General features: G+C 38.5%; 1 protein-coding gene across 1 annotated transcript in view; it reads left to right on the top strand.

Moving 5' to 3' along the window:
* PAPPA2 (pappalysin 2) overlaps positions 1 to 22745 on the top strand; it is a gene marked incomplete at both ends in the record, with an annotated part of 161357 nt that extends 138612 nt beyond the window's left edge. The window contains 5 exons of the mRNA XM_081325236.1: positions 85 to 217; positions 4609 to 4718; positions 8799 to 8870; positions 20661 to 20759; positions 22671 to 22745. Coding sequence (XP_081181362.1) covers positions 85 to 217; positions 4609 to 4718; positions 8799 to 8870; positions 20661 to 20759; positions 22671 to 22745 — 489 coding nt within the window. The remainder of the gene's footprint in view (positions 1 to 84; positions 218 to 4608; positions 4719 to 8798; positions 8871 to 20660; positions 20760 to 22670) is intronic.
* Between the last annotated feature and the right edge of the window lie 893 nt (positions 22746 to 23638).

Genomic DNA, 23638 nt, shown 5'->3' with positions numbered 1-23638 from the left:
CATTAACTGTAGTGAATATGGTAACAAAGAGGGACTTTAAATTCTGTACAGTTCATGAATTAATCTGTTTCTTTTATGTTTCAGCTTCCCATTCTTTGCACTAAAAATGGCTTGTGGACAGAGGAATTTAAATTGTGTGAAGAACTGCAGGGACAATGCACATTGCCGCAGGAGCTTAATTCAGTGGAATACAAGTGTGAGCAAGGTTATGGAATTGGTAAGGTGAACAGTTTCTGATCATCCCATTCACCTAAATTATCCTATCAAGTTGTTTGCAGATTTGTGGAACGGGCTATATTTAAAGCTTCATTTTTAATCATTTTTTTAAATTAAGGGTGCCTACTGTTTATATTTTACATCACTGCCAGGTGGGCAGCATATAAATTAATTAATTAAATAAATATTTGTAGCATATCTCAGTTTTCTTTCTATTGAGCTTTCTTCTGCTGTTTTAAAATCAAATATTCTGCTTAGAGATTTATATTTTAAAAACATCTTAATATCAGTGGGGCATTAACACAAACAGAGCAGAGCAATCACAATAGAAACAAGTATTTTCTTTTCTAGTGTAACATTCAGGTATTCATAAGTAGGTCCCAAAGACAAGCAGCAAAAATATATTTTTCTATTTGATTCATATTAAATATTTACTCTGGAAGTCAGAAAGAATGGAAGGAGTTGTGGATAGAAAAAGTGGCATAATTCTCAAAAGGAAAAATTAAATAATATGCAAAGGGGTGCACAGCCTAATCCTTAACATTACAATCGCAACTGTAAACTGTATTCTTAAATCAAATAGTGTTAAACCTCTGGATTTTCTTCCACTGAGATTAAGCTGATGAGAAAACATCTCCCTATCCCTGAAGAGGCTTTTCCAGATTAGTACATGCAGAAGTGTCTTAGATATAAAAGAGGAATTCATTATTCATAAAGGCTGGAAAGATTAATAAAGTTGAGAAGCTTGCTGTGATTTGTTAAGTTATCAGAAAGTGACTTTGGGAAAGAAGACTAGCACTATATCAGCCATAAAAAATGGTGAATCTCTGTTTTGTTTACAAAAAGAGGAAGAAAGAAAAATAAAAACAAAAGGGAAAATGTAGAAATAAATTCTGTTTTTAATCATTAAGTCTTGATCCAATAAAATATTGATCAGTTTTGCCATTATGTCAGTAAAGATATAGTTAATGGAATCAGAAAAGCAACAGAGTATCCAACATAATGAAATCAATAGCCAACCCTTTTAAAACATTCTTTGGGGTATGCTGAAAGAATGTAAAGAAACCTCTGTTGTATTAATCTTAAGATCATAACAAACTTAACATAGATTAACTGACTTCTGGGTAATGCCATGCAATGATTATGTGTTGATATTTTTCTAGCCATGGTTCTAGATTTTTCAAACAGCTGAAATTGAAGTTGACAAAAATGAATAGTTCCAATAAATAGCGTTGAAACCTATACTCTGTGATATTTAATAGTCTTTAGGACCATTAACCACAGATTTTTAATGTAGGCTAATTCCATTCTTTGCATGTAACTGATATATATCCAAGACTTGATTGCCTGTTAAAAATACTTTAGACTTTGAATAATTTAAAATGCTTCTCCATATTGATAATAAATCAGGAGCTGTACATGAAGCTAATGTATCTGTATCAAACTGTGAAATAAAAAAAAGTTTTAATTGAAGATACTGTCATTGCAGAGTTTTAATTACTTTTCTAGTAACAGATTTTAAAGCTAAAGTTATGGTAGCATATATTTATCATAGAATAGAACAGAACAGAACAGAACAGAACAGAATAGAATATTCTTTATTGGCCAAGTGTGATTGGGCGCACAAGGAATTTGTTTCTGGTGCATAAACTCTCAGTACACATACAAGCAACAAAGTGATAAATCATAAATCATAAGATACAATTATAAACCATAAGAGATAACCAACAAAGGGATAGTCATAAGATACCAATAGGAGCAGATAATAGGAAAGATTTGAAGGATAATAATAATACAACCCTACTACATGGTTAGATATCCTTAGGCATAAGATAGTGCTGTTGGAAATAGGTGTTTAGCAGAGTGATGGCATGGAGGAAAAAACTGTCTTTGTGTCTAATTGTGGGGAGAAGTTGAAGCAATTTATGAGCAGGATGTGAGGGGCCTGCAAATATTTTCACAGTTCTCCTTCTGGCTCATAGACTAGACAGGTCCTCAATGCAAGACAGGCTGGTTTCAGTTGTGTTTTTTTTCTGCAGTCCTAACTATCCGTTGAAGTCTGTACCTGTCCTGTTCAATTTCTGTACCAAATCAGACAAGTTATTGAGGTACAGATGACAGACTTAATCATTCCTCTGTCGAACTGTATTGTCAGCTCCTTGGGCAGTCTGAGCTTTCTGAGTTGACACAGAAAGAACATTCTTTGTTGTGCCTTTTTAATGGCAGTTCTAATGTTAGGTGTCCATTTCAAGTCCTGGGAGATTATACAATCCAGAAATCTGAAGGTCTCTACTGTTGATACTGTGTTGCTAATATTGTAAGAGGCGATAGAACAGGAGGGTTCCTCCTAAAATCTACTATCATCTCTACAGTTTTAAGTCTTTCAGTTTTATTTTATTTTTATTTTAATTCCATTTATATCCCGCCCTTCTCCGAAGACTCAGGGCGGCTTACAAGCTTAGCAGTAGCCTTCATTCTATGTATATGCCTGCTTATTAGGGCTTTCACACAAATATTACAAAGTCAGCTTAATTCCCCCCAACAATCTGGGTCCTCATTTTACCTACCTTGGAAGGATGGAAGGCTGAGTCAACCTTGAGCCTGGTGGGATGCGAACCTGCACTAATTGCAGGCAGCTGGTGTTACTTAATGAGGCATTAGCCCACTGCTCCACCAAGGCTCTAGATTGTTCAGCTGCATCACAGGGCCATTTGTTCAACTTTCTGTCTGTATGCAGATTCATCACCATCTCAAATGAGACCAATCACTGTTGTACCATCTGCAAACTTTAGTACTTTAATAGAGGGATCTTTTGAGTTGCAGTCATTGACATAGAGAGAAAAGAGTGATGGAGAGAGCACACAGCCCTGGGAGGACCCTGGGCTAATTGAATGGGCATTCAATGTGATTTTTACCTTTCTTCATCTGCTGCTTCCTATCTGTTAGAATAACAGATCTATCTGTTATTCTAACAGATAGAGAATATAACAGATAGATTCTAACAGATACAATAATAAAAAATTCTGACAGATAGAATAATAAAAACAGATTCTCACGGATAGAATAATGGCAAATAGAAATCTCTTATTTCCCATCGGTTCTCATCTGAATGAGATCAACATTTTGTTTCTGTACCAAGGTCTTCCATGACTGCTTTGCAGCCTTTCATGCTCAAGTTACAGTTAGAATTTTGCCTAAGAAGGAATATCAGGTCCATTGTATCCAGAGAGAGTGATGATCTTGACTACTTACATTCCAAAGAAATGAAAGTCAATAAGTACTATACCCACTAATAAAGCTGAATGTCTATAAAATTAAAGCTGCTCATCATGTCCATAATTTAGATAAAGGAAATCTAGAAGTTAGTCCTCCCCTTAAACTTTTGTAATATTAAATTACTTAATCTGCATTAAAGACGGAGTTCCTCTGAGTACATAGATTAATTCTTATTTTCCAAAATTTTTATTAAGAGTTATACATGAAAAGAGTATAAGTCAATAAAAACTACAAGCAGAAAACTGCAAAAGTGTTTGTGGGGGGGGGGGGAGCAAGGGGGTAACAAGGGGGAAAGAAGAAAAAGAACTAACTTCACAGCTAATAAAAACAATTTTAATAGCTTATCACTATCTTTACAAAAAAGGAATAAAATAAACTCTATTCTCCTCATAGCTCATCTCTTAAGTACTGTAAAATCAAAATGCTACGTCTACCAATCTTTGTCAACAAAAATCCAGTTACATGTAACTATTTCTGCTTTTAATCTCAGTCAAACATGCCAATCTTATAAATCTTCCCTGATTTTTTAAAAACAAAAGTCACAGAGGTGATTTGCTGCTTATCATTGTTTCAAAACAAAACTCGTCCATTTTGACTTCCAAAGAATGGCGCCTGTTCACATGGGGCTTCCAAAGGCTTGTAAAGTCTTTTGGGGTTTCAGGAGCCAAAGAACAGAGCATGTTCACACATGGAATTATATAGGATGGGTGGGGAGAGGGAATGAGGAGATAATATTGTGCATGTGTATCTTTTGAAAAGCAGCACTTTTTTTTTGCTTAAAGATTTACTTCTTCCAGATTATCAAATGTAAAAAATTGTAGGAGGCCAAAGACACGGGGCAATGTGGCAGGGGACAACTGTGGGGGTAGAGCAGAGAAAATAGCATCCTTATATACATAAGTCCCAACCAAACAATCTAGACTTTCTCTTCTTCTTTTGTAATTAAAAGATTATCACAATTGTTGATGAATGAAGTTTTGTTAAGTAGCAGAGCAGTATATCATTTTATGTTCTCAAATTGGAGATCGTGCAAATCCTTATGGAAGACCATGCAATTTGCACATTTCTCGATGGAAATTATAATCTGCTACTTCTCTTTTTTTTTTCCTGTGCCAGGAGCTACATGCAAACCTTCCTGTCTGTTCCTACCGAGAGATCCTGTGATATTGCCTGAAAATGTCACTGCTGATACCATGGACCACAGATCGAAACCTACCAAAGTCCAGGTAAAAAGAAGTGGAAGTGCTGCAACTTTGAAAGTGAAATATAAAAATATAAAAAGATGTCGAGACTCTAGAAAGAGTACAGAGAAGAGCAACAAAGATGATCAGGGGACTGGAGGCTAAAACATATAGGGAACGGTTGCTGGAATTGGGTATGTGTAGTTTAAAGAAGAGAAGGGTGAGGGGTGACATGATAGCAGTGTTCCAATATCTCAGGGGCCACCACAAAGAAGAGGGAGTCAAGCTATTCTCCAAAGCACCTGAAAGCAGGACAAGAAGCAACGGATGGAAACTAGTCAAGGAGAGAAGCAACCTAGAACTAAGGAGAAACTTCCTGACAGTTAGAACAATTAACCAGTGGAACAACCTGCCTCCGGAAGTGGTGAATGCTCCAACACTGGAAGTTTTTAAGAAGAGACTGGACAGCCATTTGTCTGAAATGGTATAGGGTTTCCTGCCTTAGCAGGGGGTTGGACTAGATGACCTCCAAGGTCCCTTCCAACTTCTTCTTCTACTTCTTCTTCTTCTTCTTCTTCTTCTTATTCTTATTATTCTTATTATTCTTATTCTTATTATTATTATTATTATTATTATTATTATTATTATCATTATTATTATTATTATTATTATTATTATTATTATTATTATTATAGTCTGTTTACCTAGAACTGTGGAAAGCACTGATCTAAGGTTACAGTTTCTTCAGTGAACATTTCCATCTTATAGTCCAGTTTCAGTGGGAAAGCTATGAGTGAGGAGTGAGTATGACTCTGAGCAAAAAAAAAACAACCCACAGAAAAGGAAGTTATTTTTGAAAGAGCTTAAAGAGTTATGATGTGCAAGACTCATTGTCCTCCTTCCTCTGGCTGAAGCTTGGATTTCTAATTAAACGGGCAAGCTTTTTCTCCATGCTTACTTAGAAGTTCCTTTTTTGGGATTCTAACATTTTGAATATTTTAAAAAAAGGAGGTTTCATTATCACAGTCATCATGGAATGGAAAATCAAAGCTGCATTTTTACCTGGAGAGAATGTAGATTATTGTTTCCCCTTTTAAGAACTCCAATCTAGGCCTCGTGTTTGAAAATGACTTAGCTGTAGCTGCAAAGGGTAGATTTGGCCATAAAGTATTGGTAACAACCAATTAACCCGTGGAACAGCTTGCCCCCAGAAATTGTGGGCACTCAATCACTGGAGGTTTTTAAGAAGAGACTGGACAGTCACTTGTCTGAGATGGTATAGGTTCTCCTGCTTAAGCGAGGGGCTGGACTAGAAGACCTCCAAGGTCCCTTCCAGCTCTATTCTATTCTAACGTTGCTGTTATCTTGTGGTCAGATGGGCAGCAAACAAATGTAATAGATAAAAAAATAAATTTCCTGTCCTGTTTTTGACATGCAAGAGTAATGACATCGCAACAAACTAGACCTAACTAAGGAACCCATGACATATAGATCAGGGCTACTGTTTTAACAGCTCTAGTAATGGAGTCTTGTAACAGAACCAAATGTGACCCCCCACTCCCTTACTTTATCTCCATGTGAACTTGGATCTTGTTTGAGACTTTTTCTCATATTATTTTCTTGGCCCAGGCTCAAGCCCCTTTTATCTGACCATTGCCTTGGTAGTGGCTCTTCCTCCTGCTCTTCATGGCCATTCCCTCTGCTTTTGCATCATCCCACATTATCTGCACTCACGTATTGGTGTTTAATAAGCTTCATTGATTATCTGCTTGCTGTTCTCTAACAAAACATGACATGACAGCTGGACCATGGCTGTTGCAGTGAATATGTGAAAGATTGTGCTCCATTGAAATGTCATGGGAAAGTCAAAACATTACAGCCCCCCTGTGAGGGAGATGGGTGGTTTCTAAATGTGATAAATAAGTGTAATAAATAGACTACTAACTCTACTGGCAATATAGTGCTTTGAAATCATTGCTTTTTATAACCGATGATGAAGTTATTATGGAACAAGTATCCAACCAGACTAGCAGTGGGAAAAGACAACAATGAAGTATTAATGGCTGGAAACAATTGGAATATAGTTTTAAGAACTTCACTTAATTATGTTTTTTAAATAAGGAATGTAGACATATCCAACATTTTTCATGCTTGGTTGATGCTTGGGAAGGTAGACTATTTGAGTCTTTGCCTGGCATTCTTTCAAGCTCTTTCTGGGAAGAAGACAAGCATAGGTACAGAAAAAAAAGGAAAAAAATAGTCTGCAAACATCTGTGGATTATTTGTCAGCATTCTAAGTTATCATGATACACCCTGGCTTTGTTATTCTGAATCTCTGACTCTGATGTTTAGCTTTTTTCTAGTTGCACTCTTATCCCTCTCAGTGGAATGGCTAAAATACCTCAGATATTATAATTCTGTTGTTTCATCTAATTGAGTTTGCCTGAAAATGAAGAAATATGGCTGGCATTTAAAACATTTAAAATAAAACCAAGTTGTGTTATTATGGAGTTGAATTACCACCCAAGATTATATTTCTCCTCATGGGAATTTTCAGGATTATCGAAGATTCATTCCTTTAGACACTATTGTGTGTTATATTATATAAACTCTACAAATGTGCTGCCGGTTATGTTCAAATGGGAAGAAGGTATCTACTACGCCCTTTAAGGCCTGTAATTCTGAAGTGGAATGCTCTTGAGTTGATTTTCTCCCATTGTTGATTTTTTGTGTAATGTTTTGCCTTCCAGCTGAAAACCCCTTACTACATAAAAGTATTCTCCTGGGATTCGGGAAACAGAAAGGAGATTAATATAGGGAGGAGGTTTTGTTATTGTGAAACTAAATTATTCCCATTGCCAGAAGCTGTCACTTAACATAATTCTCTTTTTGTTCATTTCTTGATCCTTCTGTAAATTTTCAAATCACTTCTCTTCTTCGACTTGATGGTCGACTGGATATTCTGTGAACTTTAATGGCATTGTTGAGTCATTGTCTCCAAGAGGTATCTGCCATACAGATCAGGGTGAGGTAGGAAGAACAATGAAGTGGATTAGGGACCTGGGCTAGATTGATTAGGGTCAAGCAGACTGAAATCTGCCAACTGGAGTCATCAACTACAAACACAGTAATCTAAATGTATTTATACTTTATTCAAAGAAGCAAAAATAGTTATGTATGTGAGTTTACTTTTGTTCATTTTATTACATGGGAACAAGCTGGGTCTGTCAAGAGAAACCCTGAAATAAGTTGAATACACTGAGAACGGGGTGCTTCAGAAATGTGTGTGACAAATAATCAAGAATGAATTAATGTTGAGTGAATGAGGATGAAATACAGAAGGGTATACAGTTTGAAGGAAGCCTATTGAGAGGGATTCTTCATATAGAGCAAATGAATAGAGATTAAATTATAAAGATGGGGAAGACTGAAAAAGTTGTGGTTGGAAGGAGTTCATGAGATCCTCAAAAACAGAAAATTACAAAGAAGAAAGGACAATATATAAAAAAGTAAATGGAGATGGTAAAAACAAGGATGCTTAAAAAGCAAGGATGCTTTTTAAGTATAGAAAAATATGGAAATAGTGAATAGTGTAAAGTACTTTTAACTATGGTTCTTTTTCTTATCTCAGAACTTAATCTGCTTGGAAATATTTCACTACCTATTTCCCACTATATAGAGAGTAGCCTTGATATAATAGGAGTGATGTAAATTAATGTAAATGCTTCTACAGTACTTACCAAAAAGTATAGGCATGCTTTGAGGCTAGTTAAGAATAATATTATTTTCTTTTTTTTATTTTGTGGGAATTGGTAGGTTCAAAAATCAAATCTTTATTAATATCTTTCAAATATAAGCCTACAAATACTGTATAATGTTTACAAATCAAGTTTTTTTTAGAAGGATGATGCAAATCTTAAAATTATCTGGAATCATTTTTTTTACCAAATAGGAGATTGTGTATAGAATTTGTAAACCCAGTTGCACAAAATCTTTAACACTGTATAGAATGTAATAGATCTTTGGCGAAATAAGATATATATAAGATATAATTTTTTTAAAAAAACTAAAGATTGCTTGCTGTTATCTTCTGACTAATGCAAAACTCTTTTTATCTCTCTTCAGAGTATTGTGTGTACTGGAAGATTGGAATGGTATCCTAGCCCAAAATCTATTCATTGTATTACTTCCTGTGAGGTAAGAAATAGTCTATCTGTCTGTTTCTCTCTCTCTCTCTCTCTCTCTCTCTCTCTCTCTCTCTCTCTCTCTCTCTCCCTCCCTCCCTCCCTCCCTCCCTCCCTCTCTCTCTCTCTCTCTCTCTCTCTCTCTCTCTCTCTCCTGCCAAAGAGACAGTTAGGGAAACATTTTTGTGCCTCTGTGCCCCTCCCCCCAATCATCTCTTTCAGATTTGATTTTATTTAGGTGTTTTGTATATAATGTACTTTATCACACTCAGAAGGATTTTTTATTTGCTGGGTCCTTTTTATTGCCACTCAACTTAAATTGGGATTATTGTCGCCAGTTCCCAGTTTTTGAAAATGTACCTTGTGTGATCAGTACACATACAGAGAGAAGAGATGCTCATTATATATAGTTCAATTTAAGCAATTCAGGAAGGAAGCAGTCACTACAAGGGACGTTTCCACTGTGCGGAATTCAGTTAGTCTAGTGCAGGGGTAGGCAACCTCGGCTCTTTTATGACTCATGGACTTCAACTCCCAGAATTCCTGAGCCAGCATGAATTCTGGGAGTTGAAGTCCATGAGTCATAAAAGAGCCGAGGTTGCCTACCCCTGGTCTAGTGGCTTCAGAGAGGTTGGTCACCAGCTATTTAGTGTGTCCAACTCCAAGCCCTCAGTGATATGGACCAGACTAGACATGGAGTATAGAGCTCAAAAGTGGGCATCTTGTTTGTACAGGGACTTGATTAGCAGGCTTCTTAACAGTTTAACTCAATTGTAACTTCCAAAGAGTGATTTTTTTAACTGACTTGATTTACATCCCTGAACTTGATTTAAACATGTTGCAGAAAAGTCCTCTGTGGTTATCAAACAAATAATGCCTCTTCAGGCTGAAAATCAATCCTGTAATCCATATGGAAGAAGAAATCTGACCTCTGGAATACAGGTAGTTCTCAACTTATGACCATGTTGAGCCAAAAATTCTGATCATGTGGTCATGGGGATGCTGCAATGGTCGTAAGTGTGAAAAATGGTCATAAGTCAATTTTTTCAGTGGTGTTGTAACTTCAAACAGTCACTAAATGAACTGTTGTAAGTCAAGGACTTCATATAGTTCATTCCCTGCTATACTGCTTTTTAATCTGCATAGGATTCTTAAATGTAAATATTCATATATATAATCTCACATGACAATTTGAATTGGTAGAACCCATACTATCATGCCTGGAAGTTAATCCAGATCATCTTTCATTCTGTAAGTAGAATCAATCTGCATTTACTTGGGTCGTTTCTGGATCAAAGTCTAGTGCTATTTTTAATTGGCAAATAAAAAGCCTTCTTCCGTGTTCTTTCAACATTTAGCATGTAATGACTTCCTAGGACACGTGGGCATGAGATGTGAAAGCAGTTAGCACCTTCTCATCACAAAGTGTGAGGATATACTATATTTGTATAATACTTGTTCCTAATTTCTCACCAATCCTGGGAAGCATAGTTCTTTAAGAGGAAGTATGGAAAGGATTAGTAATAGAGGCCTCCAAATTTCATCAAACAACATCGAATTTTGAAAAATGCTATGATAGTTAATTTACTATAAATCAAATGCTGGAGTTCAGTGGTGACTTGCCCATTATGATGTAATTTGGATTGCTTCTAACTCTTCTTTCTTCTCTGTCTGATTCCAGAATAGCTAAACTTTGTTTTCCCTTCTGGCCTTTCATCTTTCTTTCTGAGATTTTCAGACTCTCTCTGCCAGGAATTAAGTGTAGTGAGGAATGAAACATTTGTAAATTCACAAGGAGGGTGCAAAAGGGAGGAAGCATTTGGAAAGTTCATCAGCAATAACGATGCTTAGTGCAATAGACTTTGAATTACAGATGCTCCAGGTCGCTTTAATCTTGTACTATTATGACAAGAACAGATGGCATGGAAAGTGGTTTCATGCTTCTCGTTTTTGGAACTGCCCTTTTTCAGACAACAGCCGTGTGCTTTCTAGTCCTTTTTCTTTTCCTTGCTGAAAGCAGAATTTGTACAAAGTGATCCTTTCCCCCCCCCCCCCTAATTTAATACTTTGGAATGGGTAGTTGTCTATCAAATATGACTAAAAATTTCACATATATAGTTTAAAATTTGCTTTGGTTCAGTCCTTGTCCTTTTGTTCCTCATTGCTCTCTAAAAGAAACCTCGGAACTGCTTTTTTTCTCCCCTCCTTGAAGATTTTTTTTTTGCCTATGGTTCACTTTCACTTCTTAGAAGTTTCTCATAGGCAGATTATTCCTGCTGTCAGGTGCAAAATAGAGAACACTACCACAAAAAAAGCAAAGCCAGTTGGGATACCGTCAGCCACCAATTCCTGGCCCACTCAACTATTTTGAATCAACACTAGAGTCGCGTCAGAGGAGATATCAGCACTTAGTGATATCACCTCCAGAAACCAAATAGAGGGAGAGACAGACCGTGGTTCTGATACAGTCTGGCAATGGTTCTTAAATTTTTGAGAAATGGGATCGTCTGCTTAAGTCTGTTGCAGCTCTTTTTAGCTGTCATTATTGAAAGCAGATGAGGTTTTCCACCATTTTTAGGTGGGGAACAGATGCGAGTCGCCACACGCACTCTAAATAGGCATTACAGTTAAAAATAAATAAATTTAATAAATAAATTCAAAAATAAATCGGGCCAAACCTACTTCTGGCATCTGTGCAGGCATCCACTCCTCTCCTCCCAAAATCAAGTGTGGTCCTTGGTCACAGCAGATTGCAATTCTGTAGAACGCCTACTTGAAAGCATTTTACAATGTTGAGACAAAATTGCATTAGGAAAAGGAGCCTTGGTTACTGTGAGAACCATGGTAGAGGGCTTGTAGCTAGAAAATAGAGGTTGTAACATGTACTGTAATTCGGGCACCAGGCATAGGATCTTCTAGAAGTATATGAAAATGCATCTTTTATAAGCCTGGTACAAATTAAATGAGGTAGGAAAATAGGTTTATAAAGTATCCAAAATAACAGAACTCTTTATTTTAAAATGATGTGTACATGTCTACAGCATGTGTACATGCTATTTCAGTGTGTAGTGGTGAAGAGCACCAAGCCAATAGTAGCAAATATGGGTTTGCTCCTTCAGTTCTGCGAAACAATCGGTCAGTTATCTGCAGTGGAGAAGAAAGCCAGTTTCCCCAACAGTTTCGACCTTGTTATAACATTTGCTTATTTACAAGTATGTTTGCATAAAGGTATGCAGGATTTGATGCAGCAAGCCCTGAATATGGAAGTTAACTGAACATCCCCCCCAAATAAAGGGAGGTTATACAAGGCCCCTTAGAAGAATTTATGTTACTAAAATGGCTGATGACTTTAAATCACAGTTCAGGGATATAACAACTGAAGATATTAGCAGTAGAATTAGCCTCTTCTTTGATTGTCAAGTTTCAGAGTCTTCTCTAATTGCTCTTGCCTTTGCCTTATGTGTCCAAACTGTCTTAGCTTCATTATGTTTTATTTCATTTTGTATTGAGTTATTTGTTGTTGTAGTTCAAGGTAGTCTCCAAAATAATTTACAGCATTAGAAATGAAATGAAATTCTTATTCTTTTTTTGGCTCAGACTTTCTGCTGGTCCAGGTTTCACAACTGTATGTTACAGTTGGAAAGAGAACTGCCTTGACAGCATATAACTTTCTTATCTATATGATACCTCTACATTTTAATGTTGTGTGTGCATCTGTCATACATATATATGCTTTTCAATAAAAGAGTAAAATTCAGAAGACACCAGTAGCAAAAGCCTCAACAAATGTGATCTTTAAGCTGAAATCTAAGGATTTAATTTGATTGGGAACGTGTCCAATTAAAGCCAAATGAGTAGCTGTACATAATACATCATCTTCAAGACCTAATGACTTTTTCAAAAGTCCTATAAATCCCTGTTTAAGAGTTAGAAACAGGTGTCTCGGCTGAACAACCAGCCTAACCATCCCAGGGATCATTTGAGTTACTCAAGTTCTCCAGAGTGATCACATGTGACCTCTTCTGAGATCCACAAACCAGGGTGGATAATAATTGATTTCTTTAAAAAAAAAAATTTAAAAAAAGATTATTTTGATTTAAATCGGATTTTTTTTATTTAAATCGTTTTTCAAATTTTTTTATCAATTTTTTTTTAATAAAATGCTTTTGGAGTAAAAATCTATCTAAATATAGTTTTTTATTTAAGATACATTAATAATTTAGTTTACTCAGCATGAAATGGAGCTTAGTTATGTAGCATGAGGCTGTGTATTCTGCAATATTTACATTTTTTGTAAACATTCAATGAATTCAAGCTCTGCAAGCTGAGATAACATGCACGGCATTGATGCATTCACACAATTTCACAGTAACCATGAGATAAATCATAAAACAAAGTTCAGGAATATTCCTTTATCCCATTGTTTTGCAAATCTATGTACACTACAAACTGTATGATTGTTTGAAGAGAAAGGCATCTATACCAGGCTCTGTTTTAATTAAATAAAAGAATTTTATTTAGTAGTTTTCCAACTATGTGTGATTAACCTATTAACCTAAAATCGGTTCTGATATCGCTGTTTTACTAACCTGACAGATTATTCTAAATAGAAAACCTTCATTTTGTTTGCAATTAATAATATTAAAGATTCTAACTACCAGCAAGAATGAGTCCTTACATTTAAAGAGCACCTGACATTTCAGATCCATCATGGCGGCACCTGTTAGCGGGCATCCACTCACCTGCTGCCTGCCACGTCCCTCACCTTGATGCGTCACTGCTGCATCACCAGCTGTCCCATTAAAGTGAATGGGACTGTTGGTGAGTCAACAGTGGGTCAGAGGAGGAGCTGCTGCCGGACAGAGATGACAGTTGCTCTTTAAAATTTTTGATTTAAATCGACTTGATTTAAATCAAATCCACCCTGCCACAAACAACGTCTGCACAGCAAATAGCAAAATTATTGGAGGTGGAATGGATGGCTTAATTCTGATAAACCCTTGAAAACTGACTCTGATTGGTTGGATCCAATACCAACCTCCTTGTTCAGTTCCATTAACTGTTCTCTCCTGATTCCTAAGGACGAAAGAAACAATCCAGCTAATATCTGTCCAAGTAGCCTTCTAAGTATTCTCAGAAAAGTGTACATGCTGATCCAGTCATAAATCCAATCCTATTAATCCTGTTATGGAATGTATATGGTTGCTTACCCCATCCTCAACAATACATTCAGTAGGTATAATATTGCTTTGTGGAATTTTTTTTACTTCATCAGTTTGGATCAATCCATCCAATGTTTGAATGTTTTGCCATTGACAACTATTTGGGATGTTGAACCAGATAGATTTCTTATGCTCATTCAGTTTATTATATTGGCCATTTGCTAAGTTAAAGGGAAAATAAAATGGATCAGACTAGATCTGTATCAATTCATTTCATTCTTTTTTTATTGCTGGATTAAAAACAAGGAGAAAACGGGCATAAAATTAAATATAAGAAAACCAAACTAATACCAACAAGTTGAACAACTATCCTTAGAACTGGGAATAAATATACTGAATTGGCGAACAGCTTCTGCCTTGTAAGAGCAACCCTCACTCGTAAAGGAACAAACAGGCAAGAAATAGATAACTGCAGATTAACACTGGATAGAGCAACCATAGAGGCCTTGGGAAAAATATTCAAATGCTCTGAGCTGTCTACACCTACAAAAATCAGAATCATGCAAGCCTTGGTAGTCCTGTAGTATTCTATGGAAATGAAAGTTGGACTTTGAAGAAGCAGGATAATGCCTTTGGATGTTAGTGTTGCGGAAGACTCCTGAGAATGCTATGGACAGCCAAGAAAACAAACTAATGGATCATCAAAGAAATCAACCCATAATTCTCACCTGAGGCACAAGGTTCAAATTATCCTACACATTATGCAAAGGCCTAGCTCTCTGGAGAAGACGCTAGTGCTGGGAAAGGTAGAAGGAAAGAGACTCATAATGGTTTTTATCTCTGGGCAGTGGATTAATGATCTGGGTAGGGGTGATTTAACCATCCATCCTCTGTCATGGTCCGATCATTTTCTTCTCCGGCTAGACTTTCAGTACGCCACCCCCCGCCACTGGGAGGCGGAACTGACCAGGTAGTTCCGCCCCAGGCGCCTGATGGACCCTGAGAGGTTCTGGATGGAGCTTGGGACATTTCCTGCTTCCCTTGCCCACGGCTCTGCTGAGGCCCTAGTGGCAGCCTGGGAGAGGGCGGCTGCTGGGGCCTTGGATGTGCCTTTGCGGCCTCTGACCCGGCGTGGATTCCGGGTGGCCCCCTGGTTTACCGAGGGACTCCGAGAGATGAAGCGCCGGAAAAGATGCCTAGAGAGTCATTGGAGGTCCAGCAGATCCGAATCTGACCGAACACAGTTGAGAACTTACCTTAAGTCTTACCTAGTGGCGATTGAAGCGGCAAAGCGTGCTTACTTTTCCGCTCTCATCACGTCCGCAGATAACCGCCCAGCCGCCCTGTTTAGAGTGACCCGCTCACTGCTTAATCAGCAACCGAGGGATGACCCCTTGCAGGGTAGGGCTGAGGAATTTGTACAGTATCTGCAGGACAAAATCGCTCAGATCCGGTCTGGTTTGGACTCCGACTGGGTGGAATCCGGCGGAGTGGAAGGGGCAGGTCTTGGTTATACCATCTGGGGTGAGTTTGACCCTGTATCTTTGAATGATGTGGACAGGATTATGCGCAGACTGAGTGCTACAACCTGTTTACTGGACCCATGTCCCTCCTGGCTAGTTTCGGCCGCCGGGGAGGTGACAGGGGGCTGGCTCCAGGCAGCTGTCAACGCTTCATTGACAGAGGGTGTCTTCCCCTCTGCCTTGAAAGAGGCGGTGGTGAGACCCCTCTTCAAGAAGCCTGCCTTGGATCCGGCCTCGTTGAATAACTATTGTCCTGTCTCCAACCTTCGCTTTGTAGCAAAGGTTGTTGTGTGTTGTGGCGCATCAGCTTCCACAATTCCTGGATGAAGCGGACTATCTGGACCCGTACCAGTCTGGTTTCAGACCTGGTTACAGCACGGAAACGGCATTGGTCGCACTGGTAGATGATCTCTGGCGGGCCCGGGACAGGGGCTGTTCCTCTGTCCTGGTCCTACTTGACCTCTCAGTGGCTTTTGATACCATCGACCATGGTATCTTGCTGCGACGGCCCAAGGGGTTGGGAGTGGGAGGCACTGTTTTATGGTGGTTCTCCTACCTCTCAGGCCGTTCGCAGTTTGTATTGGCAGGGGGGCAGAGATCCACCCCGAGGCCCCTTTCTTGTGGGGTACCTTAGGGGTCGGTTCCCCCCTCCTGTTTAACATCTATATGAAGCTGCTGGGTGAGATTATTCGTGGTTTGGGGGTGAGGTATCACCAGTATGCAGATAATACCCAGTTGTTCATCTCCACCCCAAACCAACCCAGTGATGCCCTTGACGTGATGTCCCAGTGCCTGGAGGTGGTACGGGTCTGGATGGGAAGGAACAGGCTCAGGCTCAACTCCTCCAAGACCGAGTGGCTGTGGATACTGGCATCTCGTATTGTCCAACATGTTCCATCTCTTTTGATGGGGGGGAGGTATTGCCCCCCTTTGAAAGGGCTCGCAACTTGGGTGTCCTCCTGGATTCATGGCTTAATTTGGAAGTACATTTAACTGCTGTGACCAGGGGGGCCTTTGCACAGGTTTGCCTGGTGCGCCAGTTGTGCCCATTTTTGGACCGAGATGCCCTGTGCATGGTCACCCATGCCCTTGTCACTTCTCGCCTGGATTACTGTAACGCTATCTACATGGGGCTGCCCTTGAAGTACACCTGGAGGCTTCAGCTGGTGCAAAATGCGGCCGCGCGGGTACTTATGGGAGTTCCTTGATACTATCATGTTACTCCACTCCTGCGTAAGCTTCATTGGCTTACGGTTGTCCTCCGGGTGCGATTCAAGGTGCTAGTAATTACCTTTAAAGCCCTACATGGCTTAGGCCTGGCTGTACGCTTTGAACCCAGGAAGCCTCCAGGAGATACTCACAGACAGGTAAACCTCCAGGTTAGCTTGCACTACTTCATTTCGTAAACCTAATTTGGAAGGTGGGCGAAGATAAGACAAGAGAAGACAAATCTAGTGCCTGGGTTCTGTATCTTGAAAAAACAAGTCACAATTGGTGTATTTGCGAGGCCACCTGCTGCCATTGTCAACCTCCCATCGCCCAGTTCGCTCCCACAGAGTCGGCCTCCTCAGAGTTCCATCGGTTAAGTAATGCCGGCTGGCGACCCCTAGGGGGAGAGCCTTCTCTGTGGGCGCGCCGACCCTCTGGAATGAACTGCCTCCGGAGCTGCGGATGGCCCCCAACCTTCGGTCCTTCCGCCGTGACCTGAAGACATGGATGTTCCAACAAGCGGGCCTGGACTGACTATGGTTTTAAATTTGGTTTTATGGGGTTAAATTACTATGTATTGAACATATCTACTGTTTAATTCTTTTTTAAATTTTGTATTTTCATGCTCTTTTTTAGTTTTTATTGTTGTGAGCCGCCCTGAGTCCTTAGGGAGAAGGGCAGCATATAAATATAATCAATCAATCAATCAATTCCAAAACTACATAACTGAAATGCACATAAGAGTTTTTGGATACAGCTTACACAAATAATAATTTTAAGGTTGTAGTCCATGAGTCCATAAAAAGGTTGTGATTCATTTAACTCCATGTTCTAAATTAACCTTGCCTTCCAAATAAGTCCATAAAAGTTATAGTTTTCTTGTTTACAAATATTATATAAATCATTTGTGGGGCATTAAAAGCCTGGAAAAGAAATGGGGCTTCATTTATATTTTTGCAAAAATGCTGTTTTGTTGGCATTGATGTGTGGGAGTGGCTGTTTTATTTATTTGGACTTCAATTGGGAAACACAGAAAAATGCTTTCTAGACTTTGATGGAAATTTCTTACGCTTGTCAGGGGATGGAATTCAAACTATGAAAGTCTGGGAATGATTTCCTGCTTGAACAGGATCCTCCTTTCCTCTTTCCTCTGTAAACCTGAACTGAAACTCTGCAACTGGAAGAAAATGTGTTGTAGTTCCTAGGTCAGAGAAAAGAAACACCTTTGTAAAAGGTTACTGTTTATTGAAAATAATTTGCAATACCTGCTGGTTTGCACTGAGAAACAATTCTCGTGTACTGCAGCAAAATTTATCATGCTATTGCTTGAGAGCATTTCTCTGTGCATTTGGCGAGTACAGATAGTCTTTGATTTGCAACAGTTCACATGTAGTGACTGTTCAAAGTTCCAACGGCACTGAAGAAAGTGATTTGTGACTGTCTTTCACACTTACAACCATTGCAGCATCCCCATGGGGTTATGTGATCAAAATTTAGACGCTTGGCAACAGACTCATATTTATGACCGTTGCAGTGTTTCAGGGTCATGTGATCCCTTTTTGTGATCTTCTGACAAGCAAAGTCAATGGGGAAGCCGGTTTCACTTAACAATCATGTTACTAACTTAATAATTGTAATGGTTCACTTAACAACTGTGGCACAAAGGTCATAAAATGGAACAAAACTCACTTAACAAATGTCTCACTTAGCAACAAAAATTTGGGGCTCAGTGGTGATTGTAAGACGAAGACCTGTACAGAAAGAAGGGAAAGGAAGTTCAGAAATACAAGACAGAAATAAAATGCCAGCAATTATTCTCCTGGAAAATATGTATATATATCCAATTATATTAATTCTAATTTAGAGTCCATTCTGGCTTATTTTAGGTTAAGTGATGGGAAATCTAACTGAAATTCCAAGTATGGCAGAATGCAAAGGACCTGAATTCTGGTTCCTGTCAGAATCCATTTATATCACATTTCATAAATGTATAGGTAGAACAATGTGCTTATTCTGGGGATTCTGCCATCTCTCCGAAGGGGGGGGAGAGGATAGACTTTAGGCATCTTCAAACAACAGGGAACATTTGAACAAAAAAGGAAGCAATAACCATAAAACCAAGGAGAGTTCCCTTTCCCATGGAAGGGCCTGACATCTGACCAAATGGATGAGGGGAGGGGCTGAAATGGGAATGCTTTATATAGGATTGAAATGTAACTTTGTTAGATTCCGTCTTGTATTGCCACAATCGATTCCATCCTAGTAAACATTTTCCTTTTGGACTAAACTTGCATCCAAGAGTTCTTATTTCCTAAGATGCGGATTGAGGTGGGTCCTGACAGTTCCTTACCATTCCAACTATCCAGCCACCATTTAATTCGCATTACTTAGCAGTAGTTAAGAGCCTATGATTTCCAACATATTTTATGTCCCATTTTATTGTTTTTAATCCTTTCATTTTTCTTCTCATTATTTTTAACTTCCATTTTTCCTCTTATAAGCATTTTTATATGAATTATCATGGTTGCCTATAATTATAATAGATGCCCAAATTTATCCCAGTTTCAATATTTTTTTTGCCATTTGAAATGGTTAAGATAAGAGCAGTTAAGAGTCATATTGCTATGACTTCATACATATAACTCTTAACTGCTCTTATCTCCACCATTTCAAATGGCGAAAAATAAATTCATACTGCGATAAATTTGGGCATCTATTATACTTTCCTCATCCCAGCATTTCCTCTTTAGATGGTGATCTGGAAGTCATTTTAAACCAGCATTCACTACAATAGGCAGTTAGTAGTTGTATTTGTGAACTACAACTACTATTACAGACTAAGTGAAACTTGTCTTATTGTCAGTAAATGTGAGAGGGATCTTGGAGTCCTGGTGGAAAATCACTTGTATATGAATCAACAGTGTGCAGCAACAGCCAAAAAAGCCAATGCAGCCTTAGGCTACATTAATAGAGGTATAGAATTAATATCACATAAAGTTATAGTATCACTTTACAAAGCCATAGTAAGACCACACTTGGAATACTGCATCCAGTTCTGGTCACCATAAAAAAAAAAGATATTGAGACTGTGCAGAGAAGAGCAACAAAATGAATAGGGGGCTGGAGGCTAAAACATATGAAGAACAGTTACAGGAATTGGGTATGTCTGACTCTAGTCTATTGAAAAGAAGGACCAGAGGGGACCTGATAGCACTGAGGGGCTCCTACAAAGATGAGGGGGTCAAACTATTTTCCAAAACACTAAAAGGCAAGACAAGAAACCATGGATAGAAACTAACCAAGGAGAGATGTAACCTAGAACTAAGAAGAAAATTCCTAATGGTTAGAGCAATCAACCAATGGAATAGCTTGCCTTCAGAAGTTTTGGGTGCTCCATCACTGGAAGCTTTCAAAAAGAGACTGGACAACCATTTGCCTGAAATGGTATACGGTCTCTTTCCAAGGTCTCTTCCAACATTATTATTCTATGTTCTCACTGTCATAATTTTCTGGCTTTGTAAATGAATCATCGTCTGGGTAAACAAACCCTATTGTGTGGAATACAGCAAAAAAATGTGGGGAGAGTCAAATTATCTCTCTCCTTAGTTATAATGGTTTTCTTGTTTACCTGTTGTTCTCTAAGAATACAGTAGGGAGGTGATGTTGCCATAGCATCCTCATTGATCATGTATCTTAAACTGTTATAGCTGTAGTAGTAGTATGTCTACATATTTAGTGATTCTTGTCAATTGAATCGGTATAGCTGTTTTGATGGTCTGTTTCTCTTCTCTTGTTTTACAAAAAATATGTTTAAATATATTATTTTTTTCTAACATGTGAGTGCCAGACTTAATTGACTTTCCCTGTTGCTCTTCATTCACTGAATGCTTTTTTTCTCTTTCTTTACAGCCTTTCCTTGCTGATGGCTGGTGTGACACCATCAACAACCGAGCCTATTGTCAGTATGATGGGGGCGACTGTTGTTCCTCCACAGTCTCCTCAAAGAAGGTAACTGATATGTTAGTTATCCATTACAGAAAAATGGAATATACCTTACATATTTGCAGATAAGCTGAGAATTTTAAATGCCAAAAGATATCCAAAAAAGTTCAGCTTATCCACAAAATATATAACACACACACACATTTAAGTACCTGCATTTCCCATATATACACATAGACAAGCTCACCCACGTGTGAAATTTTTGACCGAAATACCATGAAAAATGTGGATCAGCTTATCCATGGGTGGTGTATTTTTTCATGGTATTTTGGTTAAAAAAATCAAAAAAATATTATTTATTTACTTATTAGATTTTACCCTGCTTTTATTATTTTATAACTAACTCAAAGTGGTGAACATACATAATGCTCCTTCTTCCTTCTATTTTCCCCACAACAACCACCCTGGGAAGTGAGTTGAACTGAGTGAGTGTGACTGACCCAAAATCACCCAGCCGGCTTTCATGCTAAGGCAGAACTAGAACTCTCAGTCTCCTGGTTTCTAGGCCAGCACCTGTATCAGTACAACAAACTGGCTCGCTTATCCATAGATGGACTTATCCACAAATACATATGGCAAATTTATAGGTAGTGTCTGGTCCTGGATTTTTGTGCATAAATTATATGCTGAAATTCTTGACCTGCTGCATAAAAATAACTGGATTTACATAGGAGATGAATTAACCCAAAGTGAAGCTGGATGCTTTTATTAGTTTGTTTTTTTAAAACAGCCACGAAAAGATTGTTTCTTTATAAATGATGTATTTTGTGTGGCACAGTTGTACCAGAAAAAGGGCATTTGTGTCATTTGTCAAAGAAATCGTCTCAAACTCTCAAGGTTGCTAAAGTGATGGTCTCAAAGAAGCTGATTGCTGGTATGGAAAGTATAAGCAGAATTCATATGTCTTTTTCAAGTCCTACAAACAGCCAGGGCAGGGAACTCTCCAGAAAGAAACTGTTGAGGCACACAAAGAGACCAGCTCACAGTCTCTGGCTTTCCCTTAACTACTCCTGTCTGCAAATATTTAAACATAAGTGCAGCTCTTTCAAACACTGCCTTGAATGACTTCCCATTTCATATAAGGCTACGGATGAAGATGAACGGAATGCCAGGTATATACAGATTATCTTTTCTAAGTACATTTATCGTTGTGCATAGGTAAAACTCACTCAACAAGAAGTGCTTCACGAAGTGTGTTACAGATTTCATCAGTGCTGGCAGAATGGGAGGTCTGTGCGTGCTTCATTAAATTTAAAGAGAGCCACCAAATCAAGAAGACTCAAAGTGGTGCACAGAATAAAAATCATAATCAAAACATACAGCAAAGAGAGAAATACCAATTCCAACCACTCATCATCAGTCAAACAAGATCACAAATTGGCATGGCTCCTGGCCTGTTTCAAAATCCATATTTTGAAAGCTTTTCTAAAGGAGTGGCTGTGTGCACATGGCATCTGATGATCACTAAAGCAACTCGTAATGCAATTCTTAAATCCAACTCAACTGTTTCTTAGGCTTGTGTGGAAGTCTGGAAAAGAAAGTTGCTTTAGTGGATAACAGAGAGCTAGCATGCTTTTTAGCAAATATAGCCTGTTAGGTTCTCGAATTGAGCAGAACTTGTAAGCAGGTTAGCATTTAGTTTCCTGCCCTTGTTGAATAAAGAAATGAAACTATCTTAAGTCAGTGTTGTGGGTGGAAACCAATTTGGTTTTATTCTGTTTCGGTTCTGCCAGAACTTGTTAAGTTTGCTCTTGGGTTCCTGGCCTCTATAATATTGTCTTGGAAAATTTGGAGAATAAAAAGCTGATAAATAGTTCTAAGTTGTACTACTGATCCATATGAGTGAAGGGTAGAAGAGATGCTTCCCGGAATTAAGCCTCTGTTACCCTAAATGCCATTGCTCTTCTAATCCTTTAGGTTGTTCTGTTTCCCAATGGCTGTGATCAGGATGAATGCACCTGCCGGGATCCAGCAGCAGAAGAAAATCAGTAGCGGCTGCAGCTGCCACCAGGACATGTTGTGCTGCCAAGGCTCAAACTGGAGGAAATTACAAAGTCTTGAGGGAAAGCATAAATAGGAAAACAGCAAAGGCTGAAGAAAAAGATTCAGGGGAAGTCTGGTCATAAAGGTCCTGCACTTGATGTGTAAGTGCATAAAGGAGAAAGGAAATTCTGAAGAAAGAGGTGGAGAGGAGAGCGAGAAAACAAAACACCTTCACCACCTTTGGTCAACTTCTTTTCCATCAGAACTGAAATACAATATGGTCTTGTCAGCTCTGAACCAAGCCTGAAAGCTACCTTCCTTGCTGCATCAATGGCTTGCCACCTAAACTGTGTCTTTGCTCTGACGTTTTATTGGTGTGCGCCCCTCTAGAGCTTGATTTAGCTAAGTGGGGAGGGAAATGTGATCTGTCTGCAAATATTTAAACATAATTTTATTACAAATCTATATAATATTTTTACTTGCTGTTTAGTAAACTAAATCATGCTGCTGTGAAATACACTACATTAGAAATGTGGGATCATGTAATGAACATTTCCAGAAATCCAGCAGAATTCCAATGGGGAGCTTATAAATATCCAGGTGAAGCAGTAATTGCTTTTTCCCCCAAATTATGTCACACTCAACTGCAGAGTTAAAGTCATGTATGAGAATGCTCTGTCAGTCGTATCTGCCTGTAGTTCTACCACAAAGAAACCAGGCCTGATTTTTTTTTACTAGGCATACATAAATACCTATCCCTCTATTTCCTTAGCAGCACTACAAGTAGTAACTTAAAGAAATGAAAGGCATAAGATAAAAGGGGAAAAAAACACTCATAATGTATTTTAAAACCACACCTGTCACTATACTTTTTCATCCATTTCTACCCTTCCAAATCACCC

The sequence above is a fragment of the Vipera berus genome (genome assembly GCF_964194415.1).
Source record: "Vipera berus genome assembly, chromosome: 3".
NCBI classification, from domain to species: Eukaryota; Metazoa; Chordata; class Lepidosauria; order Squamata; family Viperidae; genus Vipera; species Vipera berus.
The sequence above is the reverse complement of the archived record's forward strand: the minus strand, read 5'-3'. Positions and strand labels throughout refer to the sequence as shown.